A 27,226-nucleotide genomic window follows, 5' to 3' on the forward strand; every position below is an offset into this window, starting at 1 on the left:
CGCGCCCAGCTCTGACGGCCGAGGCTCCCTCTTCCTCCTCCCCACCCCCCTCCCCCTCCTCCCGGGAGCACCGTCCGCGCGAGCCGCGCCGGGCTCTCTCCCCGCGCCCCTTCCAGGCTGCCCTCCGCCCCTCTCCTCCCTCCTCCCGAGGACCCAGCGGGAAGCCGGCGGGGAGCGGACCCAGTAGCGCCGCCGCGGGCCCCGGCCCTACTCCGCCCACAGTGCTCCCCTGCGCGGCCGCCCCGCCCCGCCCCACCCCGCCCCCCGCCCGCTCTTCCTTTCCGCGCTCCCCTCCCCCACCCATGCGGCCCTGCCCCCGCCGCCCGCCTGGTGACACATCCCGGGGCCTCCCGGGCCCGCGGCCGCCGCAGTCATGGCAGCGGACGGCGTGGACGAGCGCTCGCCCTTGCTGGCCGCCCCGCGCCCGGGCACCGTCACCCCCAGCGCCCCGCCGTACCTGCAGGAGGGCAGCCCCCGAGGTAAGCCCGGCCCGAGCCCCGGGGTGCCCCCGCCCCGCACCGCCACGCGGGCTGCGAGCCGGGTGGGTGCAGGGGGTGCCGGTGTGTGCGTGTGTGTTGTGTGTCCGTGTGTGTGCGTGCTCCGACCCAGCCAAGGGTGCAAAATGTGGTATGTGTGTATGTGTGTGTGCACCGACTCAGCCAAGGGTGCAAAATGTGATCTGATGTGTGTGTGTGTGTGTGTGTGTGTGTGTGTGTGTGTGTGAGTGTTTGTGTGCGCACCGACTCAGCCAAGGGTGCAAAATGTGATCTGATGTGTGTGTGTGTTTGTTTGTGTGCGCACCGACTCAGCCAAGGGTGCAAATGGTGATCTGATGTGTGTGTATGTGTGTGTGTGTACCGATTCAACCAAGGGTGCAAAATGTGATTGTGTGTGTGTGTGTGTTTCACCTACTTCTTAACCGGGGCTGCTGCAAGATGTGACATGAATTTCCCCAGCGGGGCTTTGCAGTTTCCCAGCTGTCGCTAAGCGCTGCGGGGAGGTACTGCAAATCTTTCACAATCACCCACAGATCCATTCAGCTTGCAGAGAAACCCGGACTGAGTTGGGCTGTGCTCACCTTTGGCATTCTGTCCTTGAGAGGGTTTCGCTTGGGAAAGAGGCGGCTTTTGTTATTCGCCCACCAGAGCTATTGTAACACAGGAGAGGGAAGAGCGAGAATCAATATTCTTAATATGTCTGAAATGCCGGCCTTGCCCCCTGCTTCTAAGAAGCTTGAGTGGTGAATGAGGAGGACGAGGGGGGTGCTGGGATATTTCCAGGGGCCATCTGGGTAAGATGGAAATGAACTTATCAGAAAGTAGCCCGACTTAATACTGCATGTATTTTGAGTGCACTTTGATTTCTCAAGATAGACAAAATAAAATAAAATGTCATGGAAGTGAGCTATAAAGAAAGAAAAGGAAGGATCTCGTTTCCTAACTATTCATGCTACTCAAAGGTCAATCTTTGTGCAAGTCTCTTTGGTTGATTCTGATAGCAGAAGTGAGGTAAGGTGGGGCCAGGACTTCTAGAAAATGGAAGGCATGACTCTGAAAAACCAGGGGAGTGAGAGGTGGTCAGTTCTAGCAGTGACAAGGGAAAATTAAGCGCGCCTCTCTGGTTTGGGCTGAATCGGAGGGAAGTTTCAAGCCCAGGAAAGCGAAAGCTCACAAGCTCATTTTGAAAGTACAGACAGGTCACATTTCTTGCGGGCATCTCCGGGAGTTCAGATCTGGAGATGGAGCAGCTGTAGAGCAGGTTAAACTTGTCTGGGATTTAACATTTTTCAGTGCATTATACCTTGAAAAGCAGCAACGCAGATCTTAATCTATACGCAGATCTTAATCTATACGGCACTCACTGGGGGTAGGACAAAGAAAGGCAGGTAGTTGTGAATAGTTCTGGGTGATCAATGAGCTGAGAAGTAAGGTGCTGAGACTCCCCACACAGAAATGCTTATCTTTCAGCTTTAACTTGGTCCGAGAACAGTAGGTAGGAGATTCCTTTTAACCTGAACATTAGATATTAATATTTAACCATCGAAATGATCTGGTCTCATGTCCCCATAGATTGCATAACTGCCGCCACCTTTTTTTTTTATTGTTTGCTTTTTAGAAATTTATTTTAAAATAAAAACCAGGCTTCAATTTTATTTATTTTCAGTGAGGGCTCACTTCCGATGAATGTTCATTCTATAAAACGTCCTCGGAAAATTCCTCAGGGGTTAAAGTGGAAAAAGTCCTGGTGTAGAATAAGTTGGTATACTTATCAATTTGTTTTTTGGTTTGGTTTTTGCATTCACGCCTGGCAGTACTCAGGGCCTTCTTTCAGCTTGGTGCCTGGGGCTTGCTCCAGCAATGCTTGGGGGACCATCTGGTATCAGGGAATATGCCTGGGACCCCACCCCCCCACCCCCACGCCAAGCGGGCCATCCAGTCCTTCCAACTGCCTCCTCCGTTCCTCAATGGATATTTTCATTTCATCCAGTCACTATCAAGTTTATTAAGGAACAAGTTGTATTTTGTTCTTGAGCGCTGTGGGTCTTGAGAATAACCAAGTGGCTATTGAGTGGCTAGGCAACGCGAAAAACGCCTTTTAAAACGCCTGAAGCCCCAGCCTGGTCCCCAGGGCCACCTGAGCATGTTCTCAACTCCCGGCTCCCTTGGATCCCAGCACTGCATCCGAGAGAGACAGCACAGCCGGTGCCACTAACGTGTGTTATTACCCTAGTAGCAACTATAGAAACAAAAAGATGAGCCAGCACTGTGGCCACAAGTGAGCCCCTGTGAGGACGTGTGTGGTGCCCTGTTGTGTGTGCGCGCATCACAGTTGCATGACAGACCCTCGAGTGGGCCCTGTGCAAGCATCACAATTGAAAATGTTGAAATACCCCTCCAGGTCACCACAACCGGGTGTTTGATGTCCAGATACTACAACAAAAGCAGCAGCAAAGGAAAGGACCTTCAAATAAATAAGAGATAGATTAAAACAAAGGAAAAAATTTAAGGAGGACAGGGTAGGAAATAAAAAAAATAATCAAGGGGGAGAAGGACAGGGTAGGAAATAAAAAAATAATCAAGGAGGGTAAGAAAGGTGATGAGAAAGGAAAATAATGAGTTAACAGTGGTTGGAACTTCAATTCCGTTGGAGATGCAGATGAGTGGGATGGTTATATGCGGAGAACACAGACTCCACAACACTGAAAGCGTGAGATCTAAACTGCATCACAACGTTGTGGCATCACATCACAACGTTGTGACATGCCTGGCAAGGTGGCAAGGGGAGGGACTCTGAGGGAGGAATGTAGTATGGGGTCATTGGTGGGGGGAGGGGAAGTTGTTGACACTGGTGGGGGGATGGGACTGGTCTTGAAATATTATATGCCCAAAACTCAACTATCAGTAGTGTTGTAAATCAGTTCTTAAATTAAAAATTATAAAGAAAATACGCCTTTGGGCTGGAGCGATAGCACAGCAGGTAGGGCGTTTGTCTTGTACGATTCCCAGCATCCCAAGTGGTCCCCCTGAGCACTGCCAGGAGTAATTCCTGAGTGCATGAGCCAGGAGTAACCCCTGTGCATTGCTGGGTGTGACCCCAAAAGGAAAAAAAAAAGAAAAAAAGACACCTTTATTCCCGATAATGGAAGAGGAAGAAAGAAAGGAAGGACAGGGAGAAAGGAGAAAAGGGAGAAAGAAGTTTGAGTCTAAACAACTCTCCTGTAACCAATTTTCATGCCTTCTATCATGTCTTCTATCTTGTATCTGGTTTGTACCTTTGGTTGACTAGTGGTTAATTTCTTTTTTTTTTTTTTTTTTTTTTTACTTTTTGGGTCACATCTGGTGATGCACAGGGGTTACTCCTAGCTCTGCACTCAGGAATTACCCCTGGCGGTGCTCAGGGAACCATATGGGATGCTGGGAATTGAACCTGGGTCGGCTGCGTGCAAGGCAAACACTCTACCAGCCCCCTGGTTAAATTATTTTTAAGAAGTGATCACACAATCCTTTACTTGTTTGTAGATATTTTTATAAAATCATGTCATATTTCCAATCTAACTCCTCAATGTATACATAAAGTACAAATTCTAGTGCAACCACCGAGAAAAAGGAATTTCATTTCAAAAAATTTTTGAAAACTTAGGAAATGTAATGAGTTGACAAAAAGCTTTCCGTGCTTTTATATATATATATAGAGAGAGAGAGCAGCTGGTTGATGAGACAGTTTAGAAAAGTAGAAGCACTCATTTCATATGACTTAATACCTAGTAAGCAAGATGTGTAAGTAAATAGTAAAGGATTTTCATTTGTCTTTTGGATAGAATATCTTCAACAGCAAATCAGTATTTTCGTAAATATTTTTGATAAGATGCAGAACCTAATACCAGGAGCCAGAGCTGTTTATTCCAAAGTCTCTGGGCGGCACTGTGAACGAGCAAACCCAACCAACCCCTTCTCTTCAGGGAACTCAGATGGAGAGAGAAGGAAGCATACTTAGACATATGACTGAATTATCCCAAGAGGTAACAGACATTTGCCATGGCTCTAGATGCTCCAGGAGTTGTCAACAATTAGAACTGAAGCTGGGGGTTGAAAAGAATAGAGGTGTATTTGATGGTATTGGGCTTAGTTGTGTGATATCATAATGAATCTGATCTAGGGGGAGGGAGTGTTTGGGCCACACCTGGCAGTGCTTGGTGACTATTCCTGGCTCTGTGTTCAGAAATGACTTCTGAAGTACTCAGGGGACTGTGTGCAGTACAGGGATTCGAACTGGGATCCAGGCCACCATAACCACATGCAAGAAAAGTGCCTTTATACTTATACTAGATCTTCCACCCTAACCTGATTTTGGGAGGAAAGGCAGGTTTGGGGACACAGCTGGTGGTGCTCAGGGCTTATTACTGACTCTGCACTCAGGGATCACTTGTGGTGGGCTTGGGGGACCATATGGGGTCCTGGGAATTAAACCAGGGTTGGACAGTCAGGACAAACACCTTACCTCCTCTATTCTTGTCCTAAAAGTTGATTTTTCAGAAAAGAGATTAAAAGCCACAACTAGTGTGTGATTTTTCCACTTTATGTTTTGCTGTTGGTGTCACCTGCTTAGAATGGGACTGTTACTAACTTCTGACCCAAGATGAAATATTCTGTTTCAAGTTGGGGAGTTCCTGTACAATTCTTTCTCCTCTCTTCAGGTTCTTTGCCTGCTCTAATAAACATATCAACAACTTAGCGGTTAACGGGGAACGTTTTTAATTACCTAGGACAAGTTGGGCAATTAAAGCTTCTTATACCATTCTGAGCTAAGGATTAGGTAAGAGTGTGGGCCTTTAGGGGGAATTCGCAGGATCATAGGATCCTAAGAACAGCAAATGACGGCTAAGTACATGTTTGACCTGCCGTGCAGTTAAGTTATTCAGGTTTAAAAAAATGTGTCTCTGGTAAAAGTTTTCACTCTAGGTCAAACCTTCTCTGAATTGTCTAGTAGGCAGTTAAAGGGGAGGTAATTGGCTTTGCTGAGTCTCGGTTTCCTCCACCAAAATAACCCACATGCCACAGTGGTACCCTTCAGTGAGGTGTTTACTTTTGGGCAAGTTATTAATTATGTATTAGGGGGTGATTAGTATTTTCTGTCTACTTTTAGCACATTGAAAATCACAAGTGTGGTCTCTGTGACAATCAGGATTGTCCAATCAACAGATTTTACCACTGAATTCCTGCAGTGAATGGAAACCCCCAACTCCTCCGTGAAAATGCTTAATATATTCTTCAGCTTTTGTGTGGGCTTTGTTATTAAGGTAATAAAAAAAAATCCAGATTTGGGCTCCTTTCAACACATTGGAAGAAACAGCAAAACATGCGCACCATTTGGATACATTTAATTGATTTCTTTATACATCTGCTAATTTTATAGGTAGTCTTTGACAAAGAACTATGGCGTTTAATATTTCTTCTGTGAGCAATTTGGGACTGGGTCATTAGGTGTTGAATAGGAGAATGTGATGCTATCCTTTACTATAATCTAAATGGGAAAGAGTGCTTTGTTTTACTGGGACAGATAGTTTGATTTGCGTGTTTAATTTCTGCCATTCACTTAGCTGCCATAGATTTGAATACTAGTTTGGTGGTAGGCGGGAAAAACAGACATAGCTTGTCTTCCAGTTTAGTGGGAAGAGATGTAAATGAAATAATCACCCAAGCAAGTACAAAATGTAGCGGGGATAAGGGCAGTGCTGGAAATGTATCCAATACCAGTAAAATATTAAAATATATAAAGAAAAGACTTGACCAGATTAGGGAAGTCAGGACAACTTCTCTGAGACTTGAATGAGGTCTGAAAGTTGGGCAGGAGACGCGACTTAGCACAGGGGTGTTAGGAAAATAAAACAGTGTGTTCAGAAATCTCTTAACTGAATAGGGGCCAGAGCAATAGTACAGTGTATTGGGCACTTGCCTTGCATGTAGCTGACCTGGGTTCATATGGTCGTATGTCCTGGCAAACCTTGTGGTCCTCTGAGCCCTCCAGGAGCAAGTCCTGAACACCGCCAGGTGTGGCTCCAAACCCCCAAATAAATAAATACATAAATAAAATGGGGCTGGAGCGATAGCACAGCGGGTAGGGCGTTCGCCTTACAAGCGGCCAACATGGCCGACCCGAGTTCGATTCCTCCGCCCCTCTCGGAGTGCCCGGCAAGCTACCGAGAGTATTCGATATGCCAGACACAGTAACAACAAAGTCTCCAATGGAGACGTTACTGGGCCCGCTCGAGCAAATCGATGATCAACGGGAGGGCCTTTTATAAATAAAATGGGGGTCTCTCCTAAAACTTATCTCAGGTCTATCTTACATTCTCTCCATCTTTAACTTTATTCTCTTCCTCCCATATTGAGCTTCCCAAACTCTCAGATTTCAGTACACAGGGAAAGTAATAATCTGTAGAGATTTAGAGCTGGAGAGAGAGTGGGCTCTAAGAACTGTGGCGAATCAGTACCCTGAAATAACCGTGTCTGTCTCAGCATATCCCAGGACACATTGGTGGACCCTGGAAACTGTGAATTCTCCCATTTATTTAGCTACCACCAATATGCAAAGAACATACTTTATTATTTTCAGCCAGGACTCGGATCTTAGCAGTATACTTGTATTGACATCTCCTCTTCTTGGCTCTGTGAAAGCGCTAAATTGTGTCCTGCTTGACTGCTAGTACCCGCTGTACTAGACTCTGCTCCAGAAACTCTCATTTTCTTTTCAGGTTTTTTTTTCTATTATTTTAATTTATTTCTTTGCTTTTTGTGTCACACCCGGTGATACACAGGAGTTACTCCTGGCTCTGCACTCAGGAATTACTCCTGGTGGTGCTCAGGGGACCATATGGGATGCTGGGAATCGAACCTGGGTGGGCCGCGTGCAAGGCAAACGCCCTATCTGCTGTGCTATCGCTCCAGCCCCAACTCTCATTTTCAATGGCTGATGAGAGGAGACTAACCTATAAAAATTCTGATAAGTAGCTTCCAGAGAGGTAGAAGAAAAGCCAGGAGAATATCAGAGAACCAAGGGGGGAAGAAAGCACTTCAAGAAAGCAACAGTTAAATTCGCCAAGTTCTACCAGAAAGAGCAATAGGTAAGGACTTTGAAAAATATCCTTTCTGGGTCAGGGAGCTGGCTCAAAAGTTGGGAGAACCTGCTTTGTATGTGGGAGCCCTGAGTTTCATCCCAGTACCTCATGGTCCCCTGAGCAACACAAGGCCCTGGAGATCAGTGTGACCTTAGTGAGAGTTGTTTATGTTTGATTCCAAATCCCTTATTTTGTGATGTTGTTGTTGTTATTGTTGTTGTGTTGTGTTGTTGCTGTTGTTGTTGTTAGTGGTGGTGCTGGTGCTGGTGGTATATGTGTGTGTGTGTCTGTGTATGTGTGTATGTGTGCATGCAAGTCCCTTATTCCCCTGGACAATCTCTTTGGCCCCTACAACAGGAGATTTCTAAACCAAGGAGGACTGTGAGTTAAAGCCTGCTGACTTAGGCGGAAGTATGACGGAGTATGTCAGAGAAATGTCTCATCTGGTTTTCTTCTTGTTACCACCCTTGTCCTCGGGGACTAGATTGGTTCCAGGGTCTCCTGTGGTACCCCATTTGCATGATTTTCATCTGTGACCGCCCCTTGGCTATGCTGGGGGTTCCCGGTGGCCATAAGGCTGGGTGAGAGAACTAGATTAGGGCTGACCAGAAGAATTTTGCAGGCCAGGGTCAGAGGTGGAATTTCACTGTGAAGATAATAGGAAGCTGGGGAGAGGGTGAAGCAAGAGGAGACAGAAAACGTTTGACTTATTTTCATTACTTAACTTTTTTTTTATTATAGAGGCCACACTCAGCAGTGCTCAGAGGCGCGGGACCCCTCCATCAGTGCTCAGCTCTGTAGTTCAGTTTACTGTTGCTTGGGGTCCCCCAGGGCTATCCCCAGAGGTGCTGAGGGCTGATGCGGTGTCTGGAATTGCACTCAGAGCTGTGTCCCCGAGAGGCCTGCGCTCTGCCACCTGACCCATATCCCAGCCATGCTGAAGATTCCCACTCTTTGTTTTTGATACCACACTCTCAGGGGGTCCCTGGGCTGCTCCCAGCAGCCTGAGGCAGGGCTGACCTTGCAGAGCTGGGGATGGACCCTGGTGCTCCATCATGCAAACTTGGGTTCCAAGCCCATGAGTCATCTCCTTGACCCCTGTAATGGTTTTCTTTTGTTTCCTTGGGGAGGAGGAATAGAATAGGCAAGAGGTGACCTGGTCTGATTCGTGGCAAAGGGAATGAAAAATGGTGAGACATGGCTGAATTCGGGCTTCAACCAAGAGCTGCAGAATTTCCCCAAATAGTGATATCCCAAAGACAGGAGTCCCAAATCTCCAAAAAAGACTGATGAGGTAGAAGGTTTTTTCTCTCCGGTGGACTCACAGAAAGAGGAGATTTTTATCTGTGAGTGTGTTTTGGGGTTGGAGGGAGAGATAGATGGGAAATCCAGGTTCTAATTTTAGACAGGTTGAGTTTGAGATACTTTTTTTTGCTCTTCATTCAAACAGAAATGTTGAGTAGGCACTTAGACGTCAAGTGTGGAGTCAGGGGAGACTGGGTTGGAGTAAATTCCATTCAGTGTTTATTTGTGAATGTGGGATAATACTCCATTATGCTGGGAGAGGAGCCTGGCTGTGTCCTCTTTTGTCATTGTTGTATTTTTGCTTTCTGGGTCACACCTGGCGATGCACAGGGATTACTCCTGGCTGTGCACTCAGGAATTACTCCTGGTGGTGCTCAGGGGACCATATGGGATACCAGGGATTGAACCTGGGTTGACCTCGTGCAAGGCAAACACCCTCCCCGCTGTACTATTGTTCCAGTCCCTGTGTCCTCTTTTGTTCCAAGGACTCTGCAATCTCTTCAGGATTCTTTAAGGTAGAGCATACTGCTTTTCTTTTTCTTTTTTGAGGGGACAGGGTAGGTTTGGGAGTTCCCAAGAGGTCATTGGGAGACTCAGCATCCAGGAACCCCTCCTCAGGTTTCTTGGCTGGTGGTTCAAATCAGAAGCCAAGAGGTAGGGTGATACTCTGGCTCTGGGCTCTGGTGCACAGGTGCCCGTGGGCTGCCAGCACTCTCTGTGGCAGTGCTTGGGGGACCAGGCAGAGCAGAGCATCAAACCAGGCTCGGCAGCATTGAAAATCATCTCTCTGCCAGTAAGGTAGAACGTTCTGTCGAAACCTTCTAAGATTTCGAGAAGCTAGGCACATGGAGAGTAAACAGGATGTAGAGTCTTAAGCCCCTTTGAGGACAATAGGCAATTTTCTGGAAATGATCCAAATGGAAACCCTAATCCATCCTATTTGAGGAGAGCAGAAAATCCCAGGTACAGCTTTTTTGTGCTCAGTGTTTCATGTTTCATCTTTAGCGGGATGGAGAGATATAATAGGCTGGGAAGGAATGCGGGATGTTGAGGACGTGCCTTAAGAGCTCCTTGCAGGGAATGTGTTCTTTCTACTTTTCTACCTATTCTTTCTGAGAGGGCTTCTGTGCTCTTTTCTTTTTCTTTTCCTTTCTTTCTTTTCTTTTCTTGTTTCTTCTTTCTTTTCTCTCTTCTTCCTTCCCTCCTTCCCTCCTTCCCTCCTCCCCTTTTCCCCTCCTCCCTTTCTCCCTTTCTCCCTCCCTCTCTCCCTTTCTCCCTCCCTCTCTCCCTCTCTCCCTTTCTCCCTCCCTTCCTCCCTTCCTCCCTCCCTCCCTCCCTTCTTCCCTCCCTTCTTCCCTTCCTCCCTTCCTCCCTTCATCCCTTCCTCCCTTCCTCCCTCCCTTCCTCCCTTCCTCCCTCCCTTCCTCCCTTCCTCCCTTCCTCCCTTCCACCCTTCTTCCCTCCCTTCTTCCCTTCCTCCCTTCCTCCCTTCCTCCCTTCCTCCCTTCCTCCCTTCTTCCCTCCCTTCTTCTCTTCCTCCTTTCCTCCCTTCGTCCCTTCCTTCCTTCCTAGATTGGGGTAGACTTCAGGTGCAGTGGCGTTTGTGTTCTTTGGACCTTTTCTAGACCTTTTCCTTTCCCTGCTGTGATTGCGAAGTCAGTTCCTTTTATCTTTTACTTCTCTGCTAAGAGTTAAATATGCGCAGCAGGATGGAAAGCATAGCCCTTCTTAGCCTTTAGGTGAACAGCTCCTGAATTGCATAACTAAATTCCTTTGAATCTCAGAGTTTGTCATCTCGTGTAGCTTGGCCAGGCAGATCGGAAAGAGCCTTGAGTTCTTTCTGCTCATTAATAGCTGTTGACTTTGGAACATTTGCATATCTGGGACTTAGAATTTCTGCTGAGTTGTGTAGTTTTTGCCTTTGCTTCTATATTTTGTGATAAAGTTTTTCTTAGTAAGGAATCTGGATATACCGAGAAATATAATCTTAATTACACAGCATGGGTGGTTATTATTTTTCATATCATTCTTTGATTTCTGATGTCCTTCTTTTACTTAAATTCGTATTTTTCTCGTACCTATTTCAAAATTGGACTATAGTATATTGAACATAAAGGAATAGTTACATGGCTCTTTTAAGCACTAGAATCAGAGTGAGCTTACAATACTGATTCTTTGGGGACATGAGGAGGGGCACCCCGGTGATGCTTGAGGGGCTACTTCCAGTTCTCTGGTGATGCTTGGGGACCATGTGGTGCCAGAGAATAAGTTGGTTGAGCTATTCCTTTAGATTGATCCTTTTGTAATATGTATTCGTATGTATCACACAATCAGTCATTTTATTCAAGTCAGATATTTTACAGTCAGCAGTCTGCCACCATCTCATATTTTAAGCTGAAACACTTAAACTTGGTAGAATTCATAAGATGGTTTTCATTTTCCCTCATTTGTAAAATTTATTTATTTATTTATTTATTTTTAATTTTTATTAGTGAAACGCCATGAGGTACAGTTGTAGACTTACAAGTTTTTGTGCTTGGGTTTCGTTTATACAATGATCAAATACCCATCCCTCCACCAGTGCCCATTTTCCACCACTATAGATCCCAGTATTCCTCCCACCCCCATCCCCCCATCCCACCCCACCCCTATGGCAGGGCATTCCCTTTTGTTCTCTCTCTCCTATTGGGTGTTGTGGTTTGCAAAAGAGGCAATGGGTGGCAATCATGTTCGGTCCATGGTCTACTTTCAACATGCATCTCCCATCCTGGGAGGATCCTCCAAACACCCTTTATTTGGTGCTTCCTTCTCTATCTGAGCTGGTTTCTCCCTCAGTATGTGTTGCTAGCCTCCAAGCCATGGAGTGAACCTCCTGGTACTTGGCTATTGAGCGTTAGTCTCCCATTTTGTTACTTTATATTCCCCAGATGAATGCAATCTTTAAATGTCTGTCCCTCACTTTCTGACTCATTTTGCTTAGCATGATACTTTCCATGTAGTACCACTTGTATGTAAATTTCATGACTTCATCTTTTCTAACAGCTACATAGTACTCCATTGTGTAGATGTACCAAAGTTTCTTTAACCAGTCATCTGTTCTTGGGCATTCAGGTTTCTTCCAGTTTCTGGCTATTGTAAAGAGTGCTGCAATGAACAAACAGGTGCAGATGTCACTTTGACTATTAACAAATGTATAGTTGAAGTGACATCTGCACTTGTTAAATTTATTTTTTGGGTTTAGGGCCATATCCTGTGGTGCTCAGGGCTTACTCCTGGCTCTGTGCTCAGGGATCACTCCATGTGGGGCACAGGAGATCCTGTGTGGTTCTGGGGATAGAACCTGGGCCAGCCATGTGCAAGGCAAGTGTCCCACCCTCCGTGTCCCCCCCCAACCCCCCAGTTTTCTTCCTGTGACTCCTCTACTTTTTTTCTGACTGTGGTTCCCCACGGCAATGGAGAAGAGGGGAGGGAATCAAGGATCAGGGATGCTGTCTCATTTGCCAAGGTGTCGAAAATCAGATGGGCTGGTCACGTAATGAGATTTAAAGACGACCGTTGGACTAGAGCTGTTACTGATTGGATTCCACGGGATGTCAAAAGACCGCGTGGCCGCCCACCTACCAGATGGTCAGACTTCTTCGTCAAGATCATGAACGATCGGTTTGAGGCCCTTCATGTTCCCGGAGCGAAGAGATGCCATTGGGCTACATTAGCACGCGACAGGGACAAATGGAGACGTTACTGGCGCCCGCTCGAGCAAATCGACGACTAACGGGAAGTTAAGTGATTAAGTGATTAAGTGTGGTTCCCCACAGAGAAATGCTGAGCTAGTCAAACAGTGCAAGAGTTGCTAAGTAGATTTAAAGAAGACATTCATACATAATCTTCATTATTAAGTTATATTTAGTTCCCCTAATAAACATGATTTCTGTTAAGCTATATGAATTGTACCTGTCCTGCCATTGTTCATCAGTTTGGTCGAGCGGGCCCAGTAACGTCTCCATTGTGAGACTTGTTGTTACTGTGTTTGGCATATTGAATATGACACGGGTAGCTTGCCAGGCTTTGCCGTGAGGGCAAGATACTCTCGGTAGCTTGCCGGGCTCTCCGAGAGGGGCGAAGGAATCAAACGCAGCTCGGCTGGGACAGCAGCATGCAAGGCAAAACCCCACCACTGTGCTATTGTACCAGTGAACACTAAATTATTCTAAATGTTGTCCAAAAGTACAGGATTTAGAAAGAGTGTTCTGGGTACTTATGGGTAAAATGGGTGAAATTTTGGGTAGAATGCTTTGCTGTCCTCAACAAAAGGTGTTGGCAGTTGCTAGTAATGAGTGTACAACATAGGTCCTTATTAAAGTTCTGAGACTGCATTCCAGGCGACCTGAAATTTTTCTCTCTCACTCTGCTGATCAGAGCAGTTGAAAACAAGTTGCACTCAAGGTGAAAGAACTTAAACTCCATCTTCTAATGAGGAAAGTGTCAGAGTGCTTGTTGCCACATGGTAGAGCAACCATACAAATCCACAGTAGATCCACAAAGTGGGGTGTGCAAAAAAGTAAGGAAGCCGTTAAACATTACGGAAAGATGGTCAGTACATACTGCTTAAGAGAACAGACACAAGCTGAAAACTAGCATATAAGGAATACTCCTTTGTTTGTAAGGAAGATGAAAGAAACGAGAATACGAGAAAGGGTGTTTGGAAAGAACATTAACTAGTTCTGGGGTGATTTGGTCCACCCTCCTCCTTTCTCTCCTTCCCTTTATCCCGGCCCTACACTCTGCCTTTGATTTAGATTGCTCTTCTGGACTCCTGAGAGAACTGACCACACTAAATGATGACTTGAGTCATCAGCTCCTACTCAGGAGCCCAGGAGCGGGCGTCACTGGGATGCACCGCAGTGCCTGGTCCAGCACAAACGTCCAAGTGTGTGTTGTGGGCAGATTGCTGACGCCTAAGCGTTGGGCATCCGGCCGGCTGCTGCTCTGGAGCTGACGCTAGATGGAGGCCTTTGGACCTTCCCTGACATCACAGCTCACGTTCAGTTATAAAACTAGAATCGCCCGGAGCAGCATGCCCAGCAAACGAAGCAGTCGATAACGCCCCAGTCTTTCTTAGCTGCCCGGTCTCTGCAGTTCTCCCAGAGACGTGGGGGTCTGGGTAGAAGGGAGGAGCTTCAGCATCGTGCTCTGTGCCTTAGAAGGGCACTGCACGGAGGTCTTCCTCGGGAAGAAAACACATCTCATTCTGTCCCTAGCCCCTAGATGCCACCACAATCTCAAGAAGACAAATGTTTTTTTTTTTTCTCACCGGTTGATCCTTTCTATTTTCCTGTTTGTCCTGGACTCAGAATATCCTCAAATCTCTGTCTCTTGGGGGCTGGAGAGATAGCACAGCGGGTAGGGCATTTGCCTTGCATGTGGCCGACCCGCGTTCGGATCCCAGCATCCCATATGGTCCCCTGAGCAACGCCAGTAGTAACCCCTGTGTATTGCCAGGTATGACCCCAAAAGGAAAAAGACATCTCTGTCTCTTTCTTCCTTTTATTTTTGAGACTCTTTCTCATTTTAGTCTGTGTGTCTGGATTAAAGCCTGATGTCTTTTCCATTCTGGTACAGTTTTGTCCAGGGCCCTACGGATTGAGTGTACAGTGTATTAATGGAGTACGTGGATTGAACTCAAAGATATTGCCACTGAGGAGACTTACAAAGAAATTGCTGAGACAATAAAATAAAGGTGACGCGATCTAGAAAATATTTTCAAAATGCTGGAGAGTATATCTGGGAAATAAGTGAAGGATGGATGAATATGCCAGGATGAATTAGAGAGAACATTTGGTGTAAAATGGGTAAATGAGGGGAAATCAGTCAACAGGCTAGAGTGAATGCTTTGCATGCAAAAAGCCTGAGTTTGTTCTTGGGCTCTGGAGGGATTCCCAGCACTGCCAGGTGTGTGTACCATAAATCAGAAGAAAAAGGAAAGGAAAAGAAAAACTAGGTAGATGTTTGTGATGGGGAAATGTATTTGGTTTACTTGGGTTTATAGGATAATAATGGTTCCTTTTAGCATCTTAGGAGGACAAATATATGTGCCCTGTGATTGGTAAGATGTCGTATGATGTTCCTCCGATCAGCTCAGGATTTACATAGAACCAGTTTTATTATCACAAACAGTTTATTTTGGGATATCCTGTTCTTGAATTTTGTTTCCTTGTTTTGGGGCACACCTGATGATCCTCAACGCTTACTCCTGGCTCTGCACTTAGGAATTACATCTGTAGGTGATAGAGGGACCGTATGGGATGCCAGGGATTGAACCTGGATCGGCTACATGCAAAACAAATGCCCTACCTGCTGTCCTGTTTCTCTAGCCCACCAATTCCCCCTCCGGATTTATTTTTTTCTCCTCTCTTAATCTTCTACCTTTAATCAGATCGAGTTCTCAGTGTTGCCATAGAATCCTCAGCAGTTCATATATCTTCTTTCAATTATTAAATTCTTGTTATTTAGAATGGCAACCGTTGCTGCAGAGACTCTCGAGGTAAGAGTTAACTTCTGGCTTACTGAAGTTCTGTATCAACATCTTCTCAAAAACTGCAGTTCCTAGGCTTCAGTTTTCTCTTATGGAAGAATTTTGAGCGAGTTTTTCAGTATTGAGGGCTGTGTGCTCATAAATACTGTTCACATGGATGAAAACAATTTTTTTTTGTTTAGGTGAAGTCCATACAGTTTTAAATGACACATTTTAAAATTCATAGACTTTTAAGAGCAAGTCATTTACCAATGAAAAATTCTTGTGACTCTGAATAGCCAGTGCTGCTGAGACTACACTGGATTTTTTTTTATACAGGGCAGAAATTTTTTTTTTCTGTTTTTTTTATTATTATTAGTGAAACACCATGAGGTACAGTTGTAGATTTACAATTTTTTGTGCTTGGGTTTCTATTATACAATGATCAAATACCCATCCCTCCACCAGTGCCCATTTTCCACCACCATGGATAATATCCCTCCCACCCCCATCCCTCCCGTCCCACCCTGCCTCTGTGGCAGGGCATTCACAGGGCAGAAATTTAAACTAGGTTTGATAGTGGTGATTTCACTGTTTTAAGGATTGAAAAAAAAAGACAAAATGAATAGTTGAAGTTGCTAATTATTATAGGTTTCCTAACAGTGGAATAGTTTAGGAATTATGGTCCCTTACAAGAGGAGGTCAGTGATAGCAGAAGATTTTCTGAAAAGAGAGCAAAAAGCAGCTCTTATGGATGAAGTAATGGAGCAAGACTTTAATGGTAATCCTGAGAGCACTGTTTAGAGAAGCAATTAGGCTCAACATCTGTCATTCTGTTGCCCTCTCAGACTGAATTCCCTTTATCTAGTGTAACACACAAGTGTCCCCCACTCCTGAGACATGCTCCATATGATCAAAGATGACCTTTGATCTTTCAAGCCTCACGGCCTGGCCAGGATGCAGTCATTCTTGCAAGGAGAACAGTCACAAAATACATAGTGTCTTATCCCAAGAGAAATAAATATGTCAAGTTAAATTCAGTGATGCACTGAATTCATGAATCGGCCCATTCAACAAATATTTAGTGAACAGCTATTATAGACCAGGTGCTTTGTAAGTGTGGCGGAATCAATCTGGCATGATTGGTATTTTGTGGAGTCTCCCCAGACTTTTTTGGTTTGTGGGTGTGTGAGTGTGATGGCGGGGGTGGAGTGAGGGGGGGCAGTGCTCAGGGTTTACTCCTGGCTCTGCACTCAGATATCGCTGAACCAGTAGGATACTGGAGATTGAAGCGGGTTCTGCTCTGTGCAAGGCCTTCCCTGCTTTGTTATCTCTTGGCCCCTCCTGTGTTATACTTCTAATCTGCATTCATTCCTCTTTTCTCCCTCCTCTTTCCAAAGCTCCAAAAGAATAAAGGCCCTCCCGTTGATCGTCGATTTGCTCGAGCGGGCCCAGTAACGTCTCCATTGGAGACTTTGTTGTTACTGTGTCTGGCATATCGAATACTCTCGGTAGCTTGCCGGGCTCTCCGAGAGGGGCGGAGGAATCGAACTCGGGTCGGCGGCCATGTTGGCCGCGTGTAAGGCGAACGCCCTACCCGCTGTGCTATCGCTCCAGCCCAAAAGAATAGTCAAGTATATTTTTTGTCATTGATGACTTTGGGGGAGACAGATTACAAATTGTAATGCAAATTGTAGAGAAAGACTTCACAGAGCTTCAGTAGCTCTGAAGCTACTACTTCTAAAGATCACTCAGTGAAATATTTCTGGAGCGCTACTCTTCCCCAGAGTGGACTGTTTTTATGCAGTTACCTTGTGTGGCCTCCCTGCCCGACCCCATCCCTTTTCCTCTTTGTGAAATTGCATTGTCTTGGCTTTATATTCTATCATGCTGTATAAGATGGAGATTCTGGGAGAACCACTTCCTGTTACTTGATGGCTCAAGGAAAAGACAAGAGGGGAAACAAAACTTTATTAATAATGCTATTTTAAAGAACGCTTAAAAACAGCATTGGTCAGGAAGTGCATCTTAAATTTCTAGTGAAGAGTGCATTCTTGCCCCCAGGATGATGTTTTTCTTTACTGAAATCTGATAAGGAATCTTCCAATTGCCAAGACCCATTATTGATTCATTTCTTCCTTTGACCTGTTTTTATCTTTGGACTAATACATTACAATACAGATCACTGTGGATCAGCCCCAGATTCTTCCAAAGATTTAAGGCTATTTTTAAAAAATGTTTTGTTTCTTTACATTTATTTTTAATTGAGTGAGGCACTGTGCTTCATAAACCAGTTAATGAGAGTCTCATGTGCACTTAACTCCAAAACCACACCCCTCACCGGGTACCCACCTCCCTCCCCTGAGGTCCCCAGTGCTGTGCTGAGAAAGACTAATTTTATGATTTAAGACATCTAGAGCTCATTTTCAAGTGCTGAGTTTGGCAGTTTTCTGATTTAAGCCCTGAGAAACTCGTTTCTCTGCCATTTCACAGTGGCTTCTGTCAGGACCTTGGCTGCTGCATGAACTTGGCTTATTATGAATCATGGAATGAATAACACTTATTAATTCTTTGGAAGTCTGAAAAAAACATGTGATAAAGTCCAAGGATGCCAGGTGTTAATTTGTGTGTGTGTGTGGGGGGGGGGATTGGGCGGGGTATTTGGTCACCCCTGGCTGTGCTCAGGGATTAGTCCTGGCTCTGCGCTCAGTTATCACTTCTGGTGGGCTTGGGGGACCATATGCAGTGCTGGCGATCAAACCCAGGGCACTGTGAGCAAGGCAAGTGCCTTACCTGCCGAGCCTGCCCTAACATGTAGGTTTTAAGCCATATGCAATGTTCTTTTTTAAAAAATGTATTTTTTGCTTTCTGGGTCACACCCCAAAATTTTTCTTTTTGGGGGTGGGGGAAGACACACCTAGTAATGCACAGGGGTTACTCCTGGCTCTGCAGTCAGGAATTACTCCTGGCAGTGCTTGGGAGACCATACGGGATACTGGGATCGAATCTGCGTTGGTCGTGTGCAAGGCAAACACCCTACCTGCTGTGGTATCACTCCAGCCCCACAATGTGCTATGTTCTATTTCAATTTAAAATACTGCAGAGTTCAGAATTGATAGTGGATAGACAGGAACAATGTCAAAAACTACCTCTTTTCATGATTAGCATGGTATCTAGATTTTTTTTTTAACACTTTCCTGAGTCAAGACTCAGAGACTATAAAATTCAGCTCCCCGACGAGACCAGTGCAGTCTTCTGCCCCCACGCCTGGCTGTTCCTTGTCAGAGCCCCTTGGAGGGGAGCGGGTTGAGCTTTCCTCCCCGCCCCGATCAGGGCTCCGGCAGCCGAAGACCTCCAGGACCAGCCACCACCATGCTGAGACCACTCTCCGCACACATGAAGGTACTGGCAGAGGGACAAAGCCATGCGGGTTCCGGGGCCGAGATCTCCAAGCCTGCTCGGATTGGAGTCGAGCATCCTCCACCCAGATCCTCCAAATTCCAGTAGGCGGGGGTCACACCCACCACCTGGCCCCCTGGCGCCGTGTAATCCCATCAACGGCCAAGACTCAGAGACTATAAAATCCAGCTCCCGGAACCGCTGGACATCTTTTTATAACATCTTATTATCTCATTCCTACTTTGGACAACTTGCAGGCTATCGAATGTAGCCTGACCACAGGGCAGAGTCTGGCAAACTCCCCGTGGCGTACCAAATATGCCAAATACCAGTAACAATGGTGGGTCTCTTTCTCCTAAAGAGCCTTGAATATAATCTCAGGGCTGGGATGAAAGAGACGTTACTGGGGCCTGCTCGAGGCAATCGACGAATAACAGGATGATGAAATGAAAATGAAAAACACTTTCCTAACAAATACCTACTTGTCATGGGTGAATTGAGTAGGGCTGGAGCAATAATACACAGGAAATGCCTTTGCCTTGCATGAAGAGGACCTGGTTTGGATCCCCAGCACCCCACACGGTCCCCCAGGACCGATCCTGAGCACAGAGCCAGCAGTAAACCCTGAGCACTGCCGGGTGAGTCCCCCAAGCCGACAAATAAACAAGGTTCTCAAAACTACGTGTATGTGTGTGTGTGTTCTGGTTTTTTTTTTTTTTTTGGAGTTTGCAGTTCTTTCTCTTTCCCTCCTTTGCTGCCATGTGTGACTGGGAGTCACGTACTAGGTTGTGGAAGGGACTTGCACAGGCACTGGATGGATGTCATGCACAGACTCTGGCTGCTGTGCTCACAGGGACGGGTGGCCAGCTGCTGTGGTGCTTCCAGGCATGCGGACTGCAGGTCACAGTCCTGGCCCTGGATTCACACACCTTTGCAGTAACTGAGCTCACTGGGTCACGGGGCTGGGTCGCACACTTTACTTGTGGGGCTCGAACTCATCTGTTGTGCCCTGAGGAGGGAACACTGTTGCTGCCGAATCCTAGACTGACCCTCTGGATCAAGCACAGCACATGTGGAGGGGCACCAAGGGCCCTACTCAGGGTGTTAAGTTCCCCCTTGCAAGGATTGAGTCAGCCCTGGGGTCCCTTTTCTAGGAATTTTCAAAGCAAAGGAGTAAGAACTAAGTGACATTTTATGTCAGATGAATCAAGTTATCAATATTTTGCTGATTTCATTACATTTGTTTTCTCTCTCTTTTTCTTGGAGCTCTGAAACTAAATTCCAGACGTCTTTTTTTTTTTAATGAGGAGGCTCACCTGATGGTGCTCAGGGGCTGCTCCTGCCTCAGTGCTCAGGAGTAGCTCCTGGCAGTGTTCAGGGGACCACATTCTGTGTCGTGGATGGAGCTCAAGCTTCCTGCATGCAGAATATGCGCTCAAGCCCTTCAGCTCTCTCTGCGGTGCCAGGTGTACTTTTATCATAAAACACGTACACATCTTAGGTTTTTGATATTAAGTAAAAATTGGAGTAAATGAACTTTTGCGTTGTGACAGAAATCAGCATGCTGATACAAGTTTAGTTTTCCTTAATTCATTGGTTTTCTTTTTCCTTCTTCTCTGTCCCCTTTTGTGGGACTTGGGCGACAGCCCAAGGGCCTGGCAAGCTTGCTACACGTGTGTAAGCTCCAGCATGACCCTGGCCATGTATGGTCTCCCCCAGACATTGCCGGGAGCTTTCCTAACTTCCACAAGGTGCAGCCCCAAACCCAAACCACATGCCCCAGTTAGATCTTATCCCCATTTATTGCCTGCAGTAGAAATAACCCGACAGCTACACGACAGTGTGACTAACACAACTACTACATAACTTATGGGTCTGTTTAATTTGAAATGTCACTCTCTGGCCTGTGGGCAGTATGGCTCAGTGGTAGGGCACTTGCCTTGCCCTGGCTTTGGTTCTCATGGTTCCTTGCGCACCAAACTGGGTTTGACCCAACAAACAACAGCAACAACTTTAGCAAGCCTTTGCTATCATTGGTTATTTTGCTTCTAAGAGGCCAAATCATTAAGGTGAGACTATTTTTTATGATAGGCAAAATCACCACTTTTCAATTCCAAGGTGTGTATGTTGAATAGGGTCTATGGAAAAGAAACTTCATTTTTGGGGGTAAGTGAAGGCACCATGATTTGGGTTTTTCCTGGAGTTAAGAATCCTTCTAGGGGGGCTGGAGCAATAGCACAGCGGGTAGGGCGTTTGCCTTGCACGCGGCTGAACCCGGGTTCAATTCCCAGCATCCCATATGGTCCCTTGAGCACTGCCAGGGGTAATTCCTGAGTGCAGAACCAGGAGTAATCCCTGTGCATCACCGGGTGTGACCCAAAAAGCAAAAAAATAAATAAATACTTCGATATGCCAGACACAGTAACAACAAAGTCTCCAATGGAGACGTTACTGGGCCCGCTCGAGCAAATAAATACTTAAAAATATAAAAAAATTAAAAATGGAATCCCTAAGAACTATAAAAAAAAGAAAAAAAGAAACCTTCTAGGGACTGGAGTGATAGCACAGTAGGTAGGGCATTTGCCTTGCACGCGACTGACCTGGGTTTGAGTCTCAGCATCCCATATGGTCCCCCGAGCACTGCCAGGAGTAATTCCTGGGTGCATGAGCCAGGAGTAACCCCTGTGCATCACTGGGTATGACCCAAAAAGCAGAAAAGAATCCTTCTACTTCTTGAAAGGGTCCCAGATGTATTTAGGATCAACGGACTAGGTTCGCATTCATAAGTCGGAGGTGACTTTTGAGTTTCTACTTTGCTTCTTCTCCTTCTGCTGTTGAAACAAGCCATCATATCTCGGAGTCTGACTGGGGGCCTGCTGTCTTTTCAGCGGAACTCCCACCTCCCTACACAGCCATCGCCAGTCCAGATGCCAGTGGTATTCCAGTAATAAACTGCCGGGTGTGCCAGTCTCTCATCAATTTGGATGGCAAGCTTCACCAGCACGTGGTGAAGTGCACAGTCTGCAATGAAGCTACAGTAAGTGGATGTTTCATCCATTAATGAAAGCATAAATTGTTATTTGACACCCCCTCGCTCCGGGAGGTATTCCAGTAATGTTACTTAAAAGTAGATGTGGGCTGAGTACCGATACGGTGGTGGAGACAAGGCCTGGTCAGGGTGTCGGCTATTGTCACCTGCACAGGAAAGAATTCAAGTGCCAGTCAGAAAAGAAAGAAAGAGGATAAAGAGTTTATTTAAAGGATAGTATTCATGTAAGGATCAGCGTGCAGGCATACAATAGTTTATTGAGAGCAAGCCTACTACTCCACAGAGAGGAGAGCCATTTCTGTACCGACTTCTAATTTATAGAGATACAGAAATGAGCTCTGTTAATAAGGGATGGGAGATTTGTGATATTTCAGAGAAAGCGGAGGGGTTGAGGGTGGTTTCCTGAGTCAAGCTGTCACCCGGATTGTAACGTGTTTGGCTAATTCCTGGGGTTGCCCTGGCAACTGTAAACTGTTCTGCGGACAGTAGGGGATAGTACAGTGGGAAGAGTGATTGTCTTGCACAAGGCTGACCCAGGTTTGATTCCCAGCATCCCATATGGTCCCCTGAGCACTGCCAGGAGTAATTCCTGACTGCAGAGCCAGGAGTAACCCCTGTGCATTACTGGGTGTGACCTCCTCCCAAAAAAGAAAAATTTTCAGTTGACTTTTGGTAGTTCACAAGTAGATAAGAGTTGTCAGATATATCTATATACACACATATACATATATACATATATATGTATATATATGTATATATATATATTTATCACCCTGTTGTTCATCAGTTTGCTTGAGCAGGCACCAGTAACGTCTGCATTCATCCCTGTCACATGCTAGTGTAGCCCGATGGCATATTGGGGGCTCTTTCAGGGTCAGAGGAATGAGGACCATTATTGTTACTGTTTTTGGCATATTGAGTATGCCATGGGTAGCTTGCCAGGCTCTGCCGTGCAGGTGGGATACTCTTGGTAGCTTACCGGGCTCTCAAAGAGGGATGGAGGCTATTGGGGCAGCCTCTAATCACCTTTACAGGTGTTCCCAGTCAGGCATTTATGTGGGAAGGAGACTCTTGGTAGCCTGCTGGGTTCTCTGAGAGTGAGAACTAGACAGTAAGATGTTGCATGGCCACATTTGTGGCTGCACACTTCCAGGAGCTTGGTTTTATAGTCTCTGGATCTTGGCTGTTGATGGGGTTACATGGCCGTTGGTGGGTGTAACTGTCTAGCTACTGGAAGATGGGGGATCTGGGTAGAGGAGGCCCAGTCCTCAACCAAGCAGGCTTGGGGACCTGAGCTCTGGGTCCTGCACACCTGGGTTCCTCTGCCGGTTCCTCCATGTGTGAGGCTCGTCCTACTGTGTGGAGAGTGGTCTCAGCAAGGTTGTGGCTGGGTCCCGGAGGTCTTCAGCTCTACCTCCTCCACCCAGATCCCCCATCTTCCAGTAACTAGACAGTTACACCCGCCAACTGCCGTGTAACCCCATCAACGGCCAAGATCCAGAGACTATAAAACCAAGCTCCTGGAAGAGAAAAACGCAGAGTCTCCTGCCCCCGCATCTGGGTGTCCTCACCAGGGTCCCTTGGAGGGTGGAGGGTTGGGTTTCCCTCTCCTCCTTGAGCAGAGCCCTGGCAGCTGAAGACCTCCAGGTCCCAGCCACAGCCATGCTGAGACCATTCTCTCTGTCAGACATAAATAGAAAATTTTAAAACCACAAGGGCATGCAAGGTTTCCTTGGACTGGATGTTATATTGATTCCCTTAAAGTTTTTATTTTAATACTTATTCTCTTATTTCTCCATCCACACCAGGTAAGTTTTAAAGTTTGTACTTGCATTTGAAATGAAGGAGAGCATTCTAGTTTGGTTTTGCACAAATCTCAACACGACTGTGGGTTTTGCCAACAACCTCAATCTTATCATGTAGGAGTATTGAGTTCATACAGCATCAATAAGGGTTTGGTTATAAATAAACTTTTAGATATAAATAAAACTGTGCTGAATTTTTATATCATTACCATTCTTATTAGATAAGTAGAAACAATTGTGAATATTCTAGAAAATGTGAAAATGTGAGTTGTATCTTCCTGATTGCCTTCTATAGAATTATTGACATTGCAGTGGAGGAAAAAGTACAGAACTGTATTTCAGGGCTTCTGTAAGTTAGAACTTGCTAACATTTGCAGTGTAACTCAATCTTGTGTTTATCAGTGAAGAGGTGTTAGACAACTGGGAGCTTCTCTGTAGAAATTTTAGGTTGAAAAGAACAGATGAAGTGCTCAAGAGAGCATTCTTTTATGATTGCTACCATTTGCCCCATTCAGTTGGACTCTGAGTCCTCACGTCACTTGAAATAGGGCATCAGCATATCTAACTTCTGGGCAGCCTCTCCTGACTGGAACTTGATATTCTTGTGTAGATTAGTGAAATAATGCAAAAACAAAACAAGATCAAAATGTTCAAGGTAATAAAAGTCCTTTTTATTTTAGAAGAAAGAATTGGGAGGAGAAGTGAAGGTGTGTGTGTGTGTGTGTGTGTGTGTGTGTGTGTGTGTGTGAGAGAGAGAGAGAGAGAGAGAGAGAGAGAAAGAGAGAGAGAGAATCAACAACATTTTAGCTAGACTTAGAACATAGAATTTAAGGCTGAAAGAGATTGATTTTCAGAGCAAATTAAAAGAAAATAGGAGAACTCCTGAAGAAGCAGTAGACTTTTTGATGCATAACTATGAGTGTGAGGTATGGAGACTGATCACTCTCCAGGGACCGAACCCTTGCTCTACTCTCTAGTAGCTGAATATCTTTGGGAACGTCTCTAAATCGTAGCTTCCTCCTGTGACTGTAATGGTAACATTACTTAAAATCCTCAGAGGATGGTTAAAGTGCATGTTGCCTGACATACATGTGTATATTTTGACAAGATTATGAAAATTTAGAGACAGTGCTCTTCCTCCCACCCCCATGCCCTCTTCCTATGCCCCATGTCACTGCAGAACAACATGTCAGGGTGGACTAAAGCTGAGAAGCAGTGCTTGAAGTCTAGTTTAATTGCTTTGCTTTACAAATGATTCAAGTGAGGTCTGGGAGTTAAATGAGAATAAAATATAAAAACAAATCTGTCATCCAGCAAGCACACGTTTACTTAATGGTCACCCTGGGACATATAAGAATGGTTCCAAATTCTCTTTTGCTTGATATCCTATATATATAATACTTGTATTTGTGAATTTTAGATATTTTTTTTGGAATAACCATCAGTTCGGGTTTAGATTTAGATTATTCCTCTCAGTGTGTAATGGGGATTTTAAGTTCTAGTGTTGAATGTTATCTTTGGTGTTATTTATTCTTGCTTTTAAAATGGTTTTAAAGATTTAAAAAAATGCAAGGTATTAAGGGTTACTAGGAGGGATTTTTTTGGTTGTTAAAGGAGATTATGAGTTCAGTCAAATATACTGAGTGAAGTTTGAGAAATGTTCTAATTTGTCATCGACTCTTCTTTCCTTTTCTTCTGATTGAGCTTGATTTTCTCAGACAGATGCAAGATCCTTCCATAAACGCTCCTGGGCAGACAGATAGATGCCCTTGTCTTGTGAACCATAAAGGGATAACAACTCTAGATGGACACTAAATATGCTTTCTATATTAAAAGGCCACTAGAAGCTAGTTTTGAAATATCACCTTCATACTCAAATCTCTACAAATCTCCACTCTTCAGAGAGCGTTTGCCCACAACTGAGCTATTGAAAACTATGTAAGCTGCACTTTTCCATAGATTGTACTTTGGTATAACTATTAGAAGCCTTAGTTTTTAAGAAATGGTTTTCTTTGAAATCACAAGCAAGCTTTGGCAATCTGTACTTTGGTTAATGTGCTGACTTTGCGCTTTTCTCTTATCTAGCCAATAAAAAACCCTCCAACAGGAAAGAAATATGTTAGATGCCCTTGTAATTGCCTCCTCATTTGTAAGGACACATCCCGGCGAATAGGATGTCCGAGACCCAACTGGTAAGAGAAATACGATCCTTCTTTCATTTTTTCATTTCTCGAGAATTTATAAAAGAATGATAAGAAGCAGGGTTTGTTCTAGCCTTTGCAATCGCAGAGTTTATTCCTTGCTGAAGGTATTAAATGAATATCATAGGTCTGTGTGAGCTGTATATTCAAGCACCCAACCAAAGTTTCCTTGATTCTATTTAAGAACGTTATATCACTGTATCACTGTCATCCTGTTGTTCATCGATTTACTTGAGTGGGTGCCAGTAACATCTTCATTCATCCCAGCCCTGAGATTTCAGCAGCCTCTCCTTACCTGTCTTTCCCAACGCTGCCATATTGGAGGATCTTTCAGGGTCAGGGGAATGAGACCTGTTATTGTTACTGTAGTAAATCAATGGCTCATTAACCTTATTTTAAAAAATACCCAATTGGGGTCTGGGAAGAGGCAAGCTGAGAGCCTTTAGTAGTTCAGTCTCTGTCACAGAATTTCCCCCTTCACTCCCGGAGCACTGTCTGGTGAAGTTGAGCAGGCTTTCTGGGGCGCATCACCCCCCGCCCCCCATTACCAAACCATGAACTGAGCTTGTTTGGCTTGCATTGAGGAGGTAGGCATCGGTTGGGAGGCCAGTTAATTTACGTTATAAGCTTCAACTTGACATGGAAATGTGTTGATTGTTATTATGAACCCTACAATATGCAATGCTACTCTCTGCTGAGCATAATCTATGCAATGAATTCTGGAGTTATTTGCTCATGTGTAATGGCATCATGGATATCTTCAGATGGGAAAAGATCAACATCTTATCTGTGTTTCATTATGACCTTTAGCCTTTTGACCATGATACGGAGCACTGGTAGATGCCTCAGAAGCTGGGCTAGGGAACAGAATGTAAAGGACCCTCTCCTTTCCCTTTCTGTCCAGATCTGATTAAATGGGCATCAAAGTATTCCTGCTCAGAGAACTTTGGTTGTCACTCAACACTTTGGTGCTTTCTTGTTGATGCAGAATATATGGACTTAATTGGTCTAGCAAACTCAATTTGTCTTTCTAGTAAGGAAATGATGGGCTGGAGCGATAGCACAGCAGTAGGGTGTTTGCCTTGCATGCAGCCAACCTGGCCAAGCTGGGTTTGATTTCTCCGCCCCTCTCGGAGAGCCCAGCAAGCTACCGAGAGTATCTCACCCCCACAGCAAAGCCTGGCAAGCTACCTGTGACGTATTCAATGTGCCAAACACAGTAACAACAAGTCTCAAAATGGAGACATTACTGGGCCCATTCGAGCAATCCATGAACACCAAGAGGACAGTGACAGTAAGGAAATGATATTTTCTTATTTAACCATATAAGATGATTTAATT

At 45.3% G+C, this 27,226-nt stretch overlaps 1 protein-coding gene across 1 annotated transcript in view; it reads left to right on the forward strand.

Annotated features, from left to right (window-relative positions):
• Positions 1-261: 261 nt before the first annotated feature.
• The window catches only part of PIP4P2 (phosphatidylinositol-4,5-bisphosphate 4-phosphatase 2), a 41,889-nt gene continuing 14,924 nt past the window's right edge, over positions 262-27,226 (forward strand). The window contains exons 1-3 of the mRNA XM_056137014.1: positions 262-479; positions 21,719-21,867; positions 25,770-25,876. Coding sequence (XP_055992989.1) covers positions 374-479; positions 21,719-21,867; positions 25,770-25,876 — 362 coding nt within the window. The 5' untranslated portion in view covers positions 262-373. The remainder of the gene's footprint in view (positions 480-21,718; positions 21,868-25,769; positions 25,877-27,226) is intronic.

This window comes from Sorex fumeus, unplaced genomic scaffold, assembly GCF_029834395.1.
Source record: "Sorex fumeus unplaced genomic scaffold, SorFum_2.1 ptg000002l, whole genome shotgun sequence".
Taxonomy (NCBI): Eukaryota; Metazoa; Chordata; class Mammalia; order Eulipotyphla; family Soricidae; genus Sorex; species Sorex fumeus.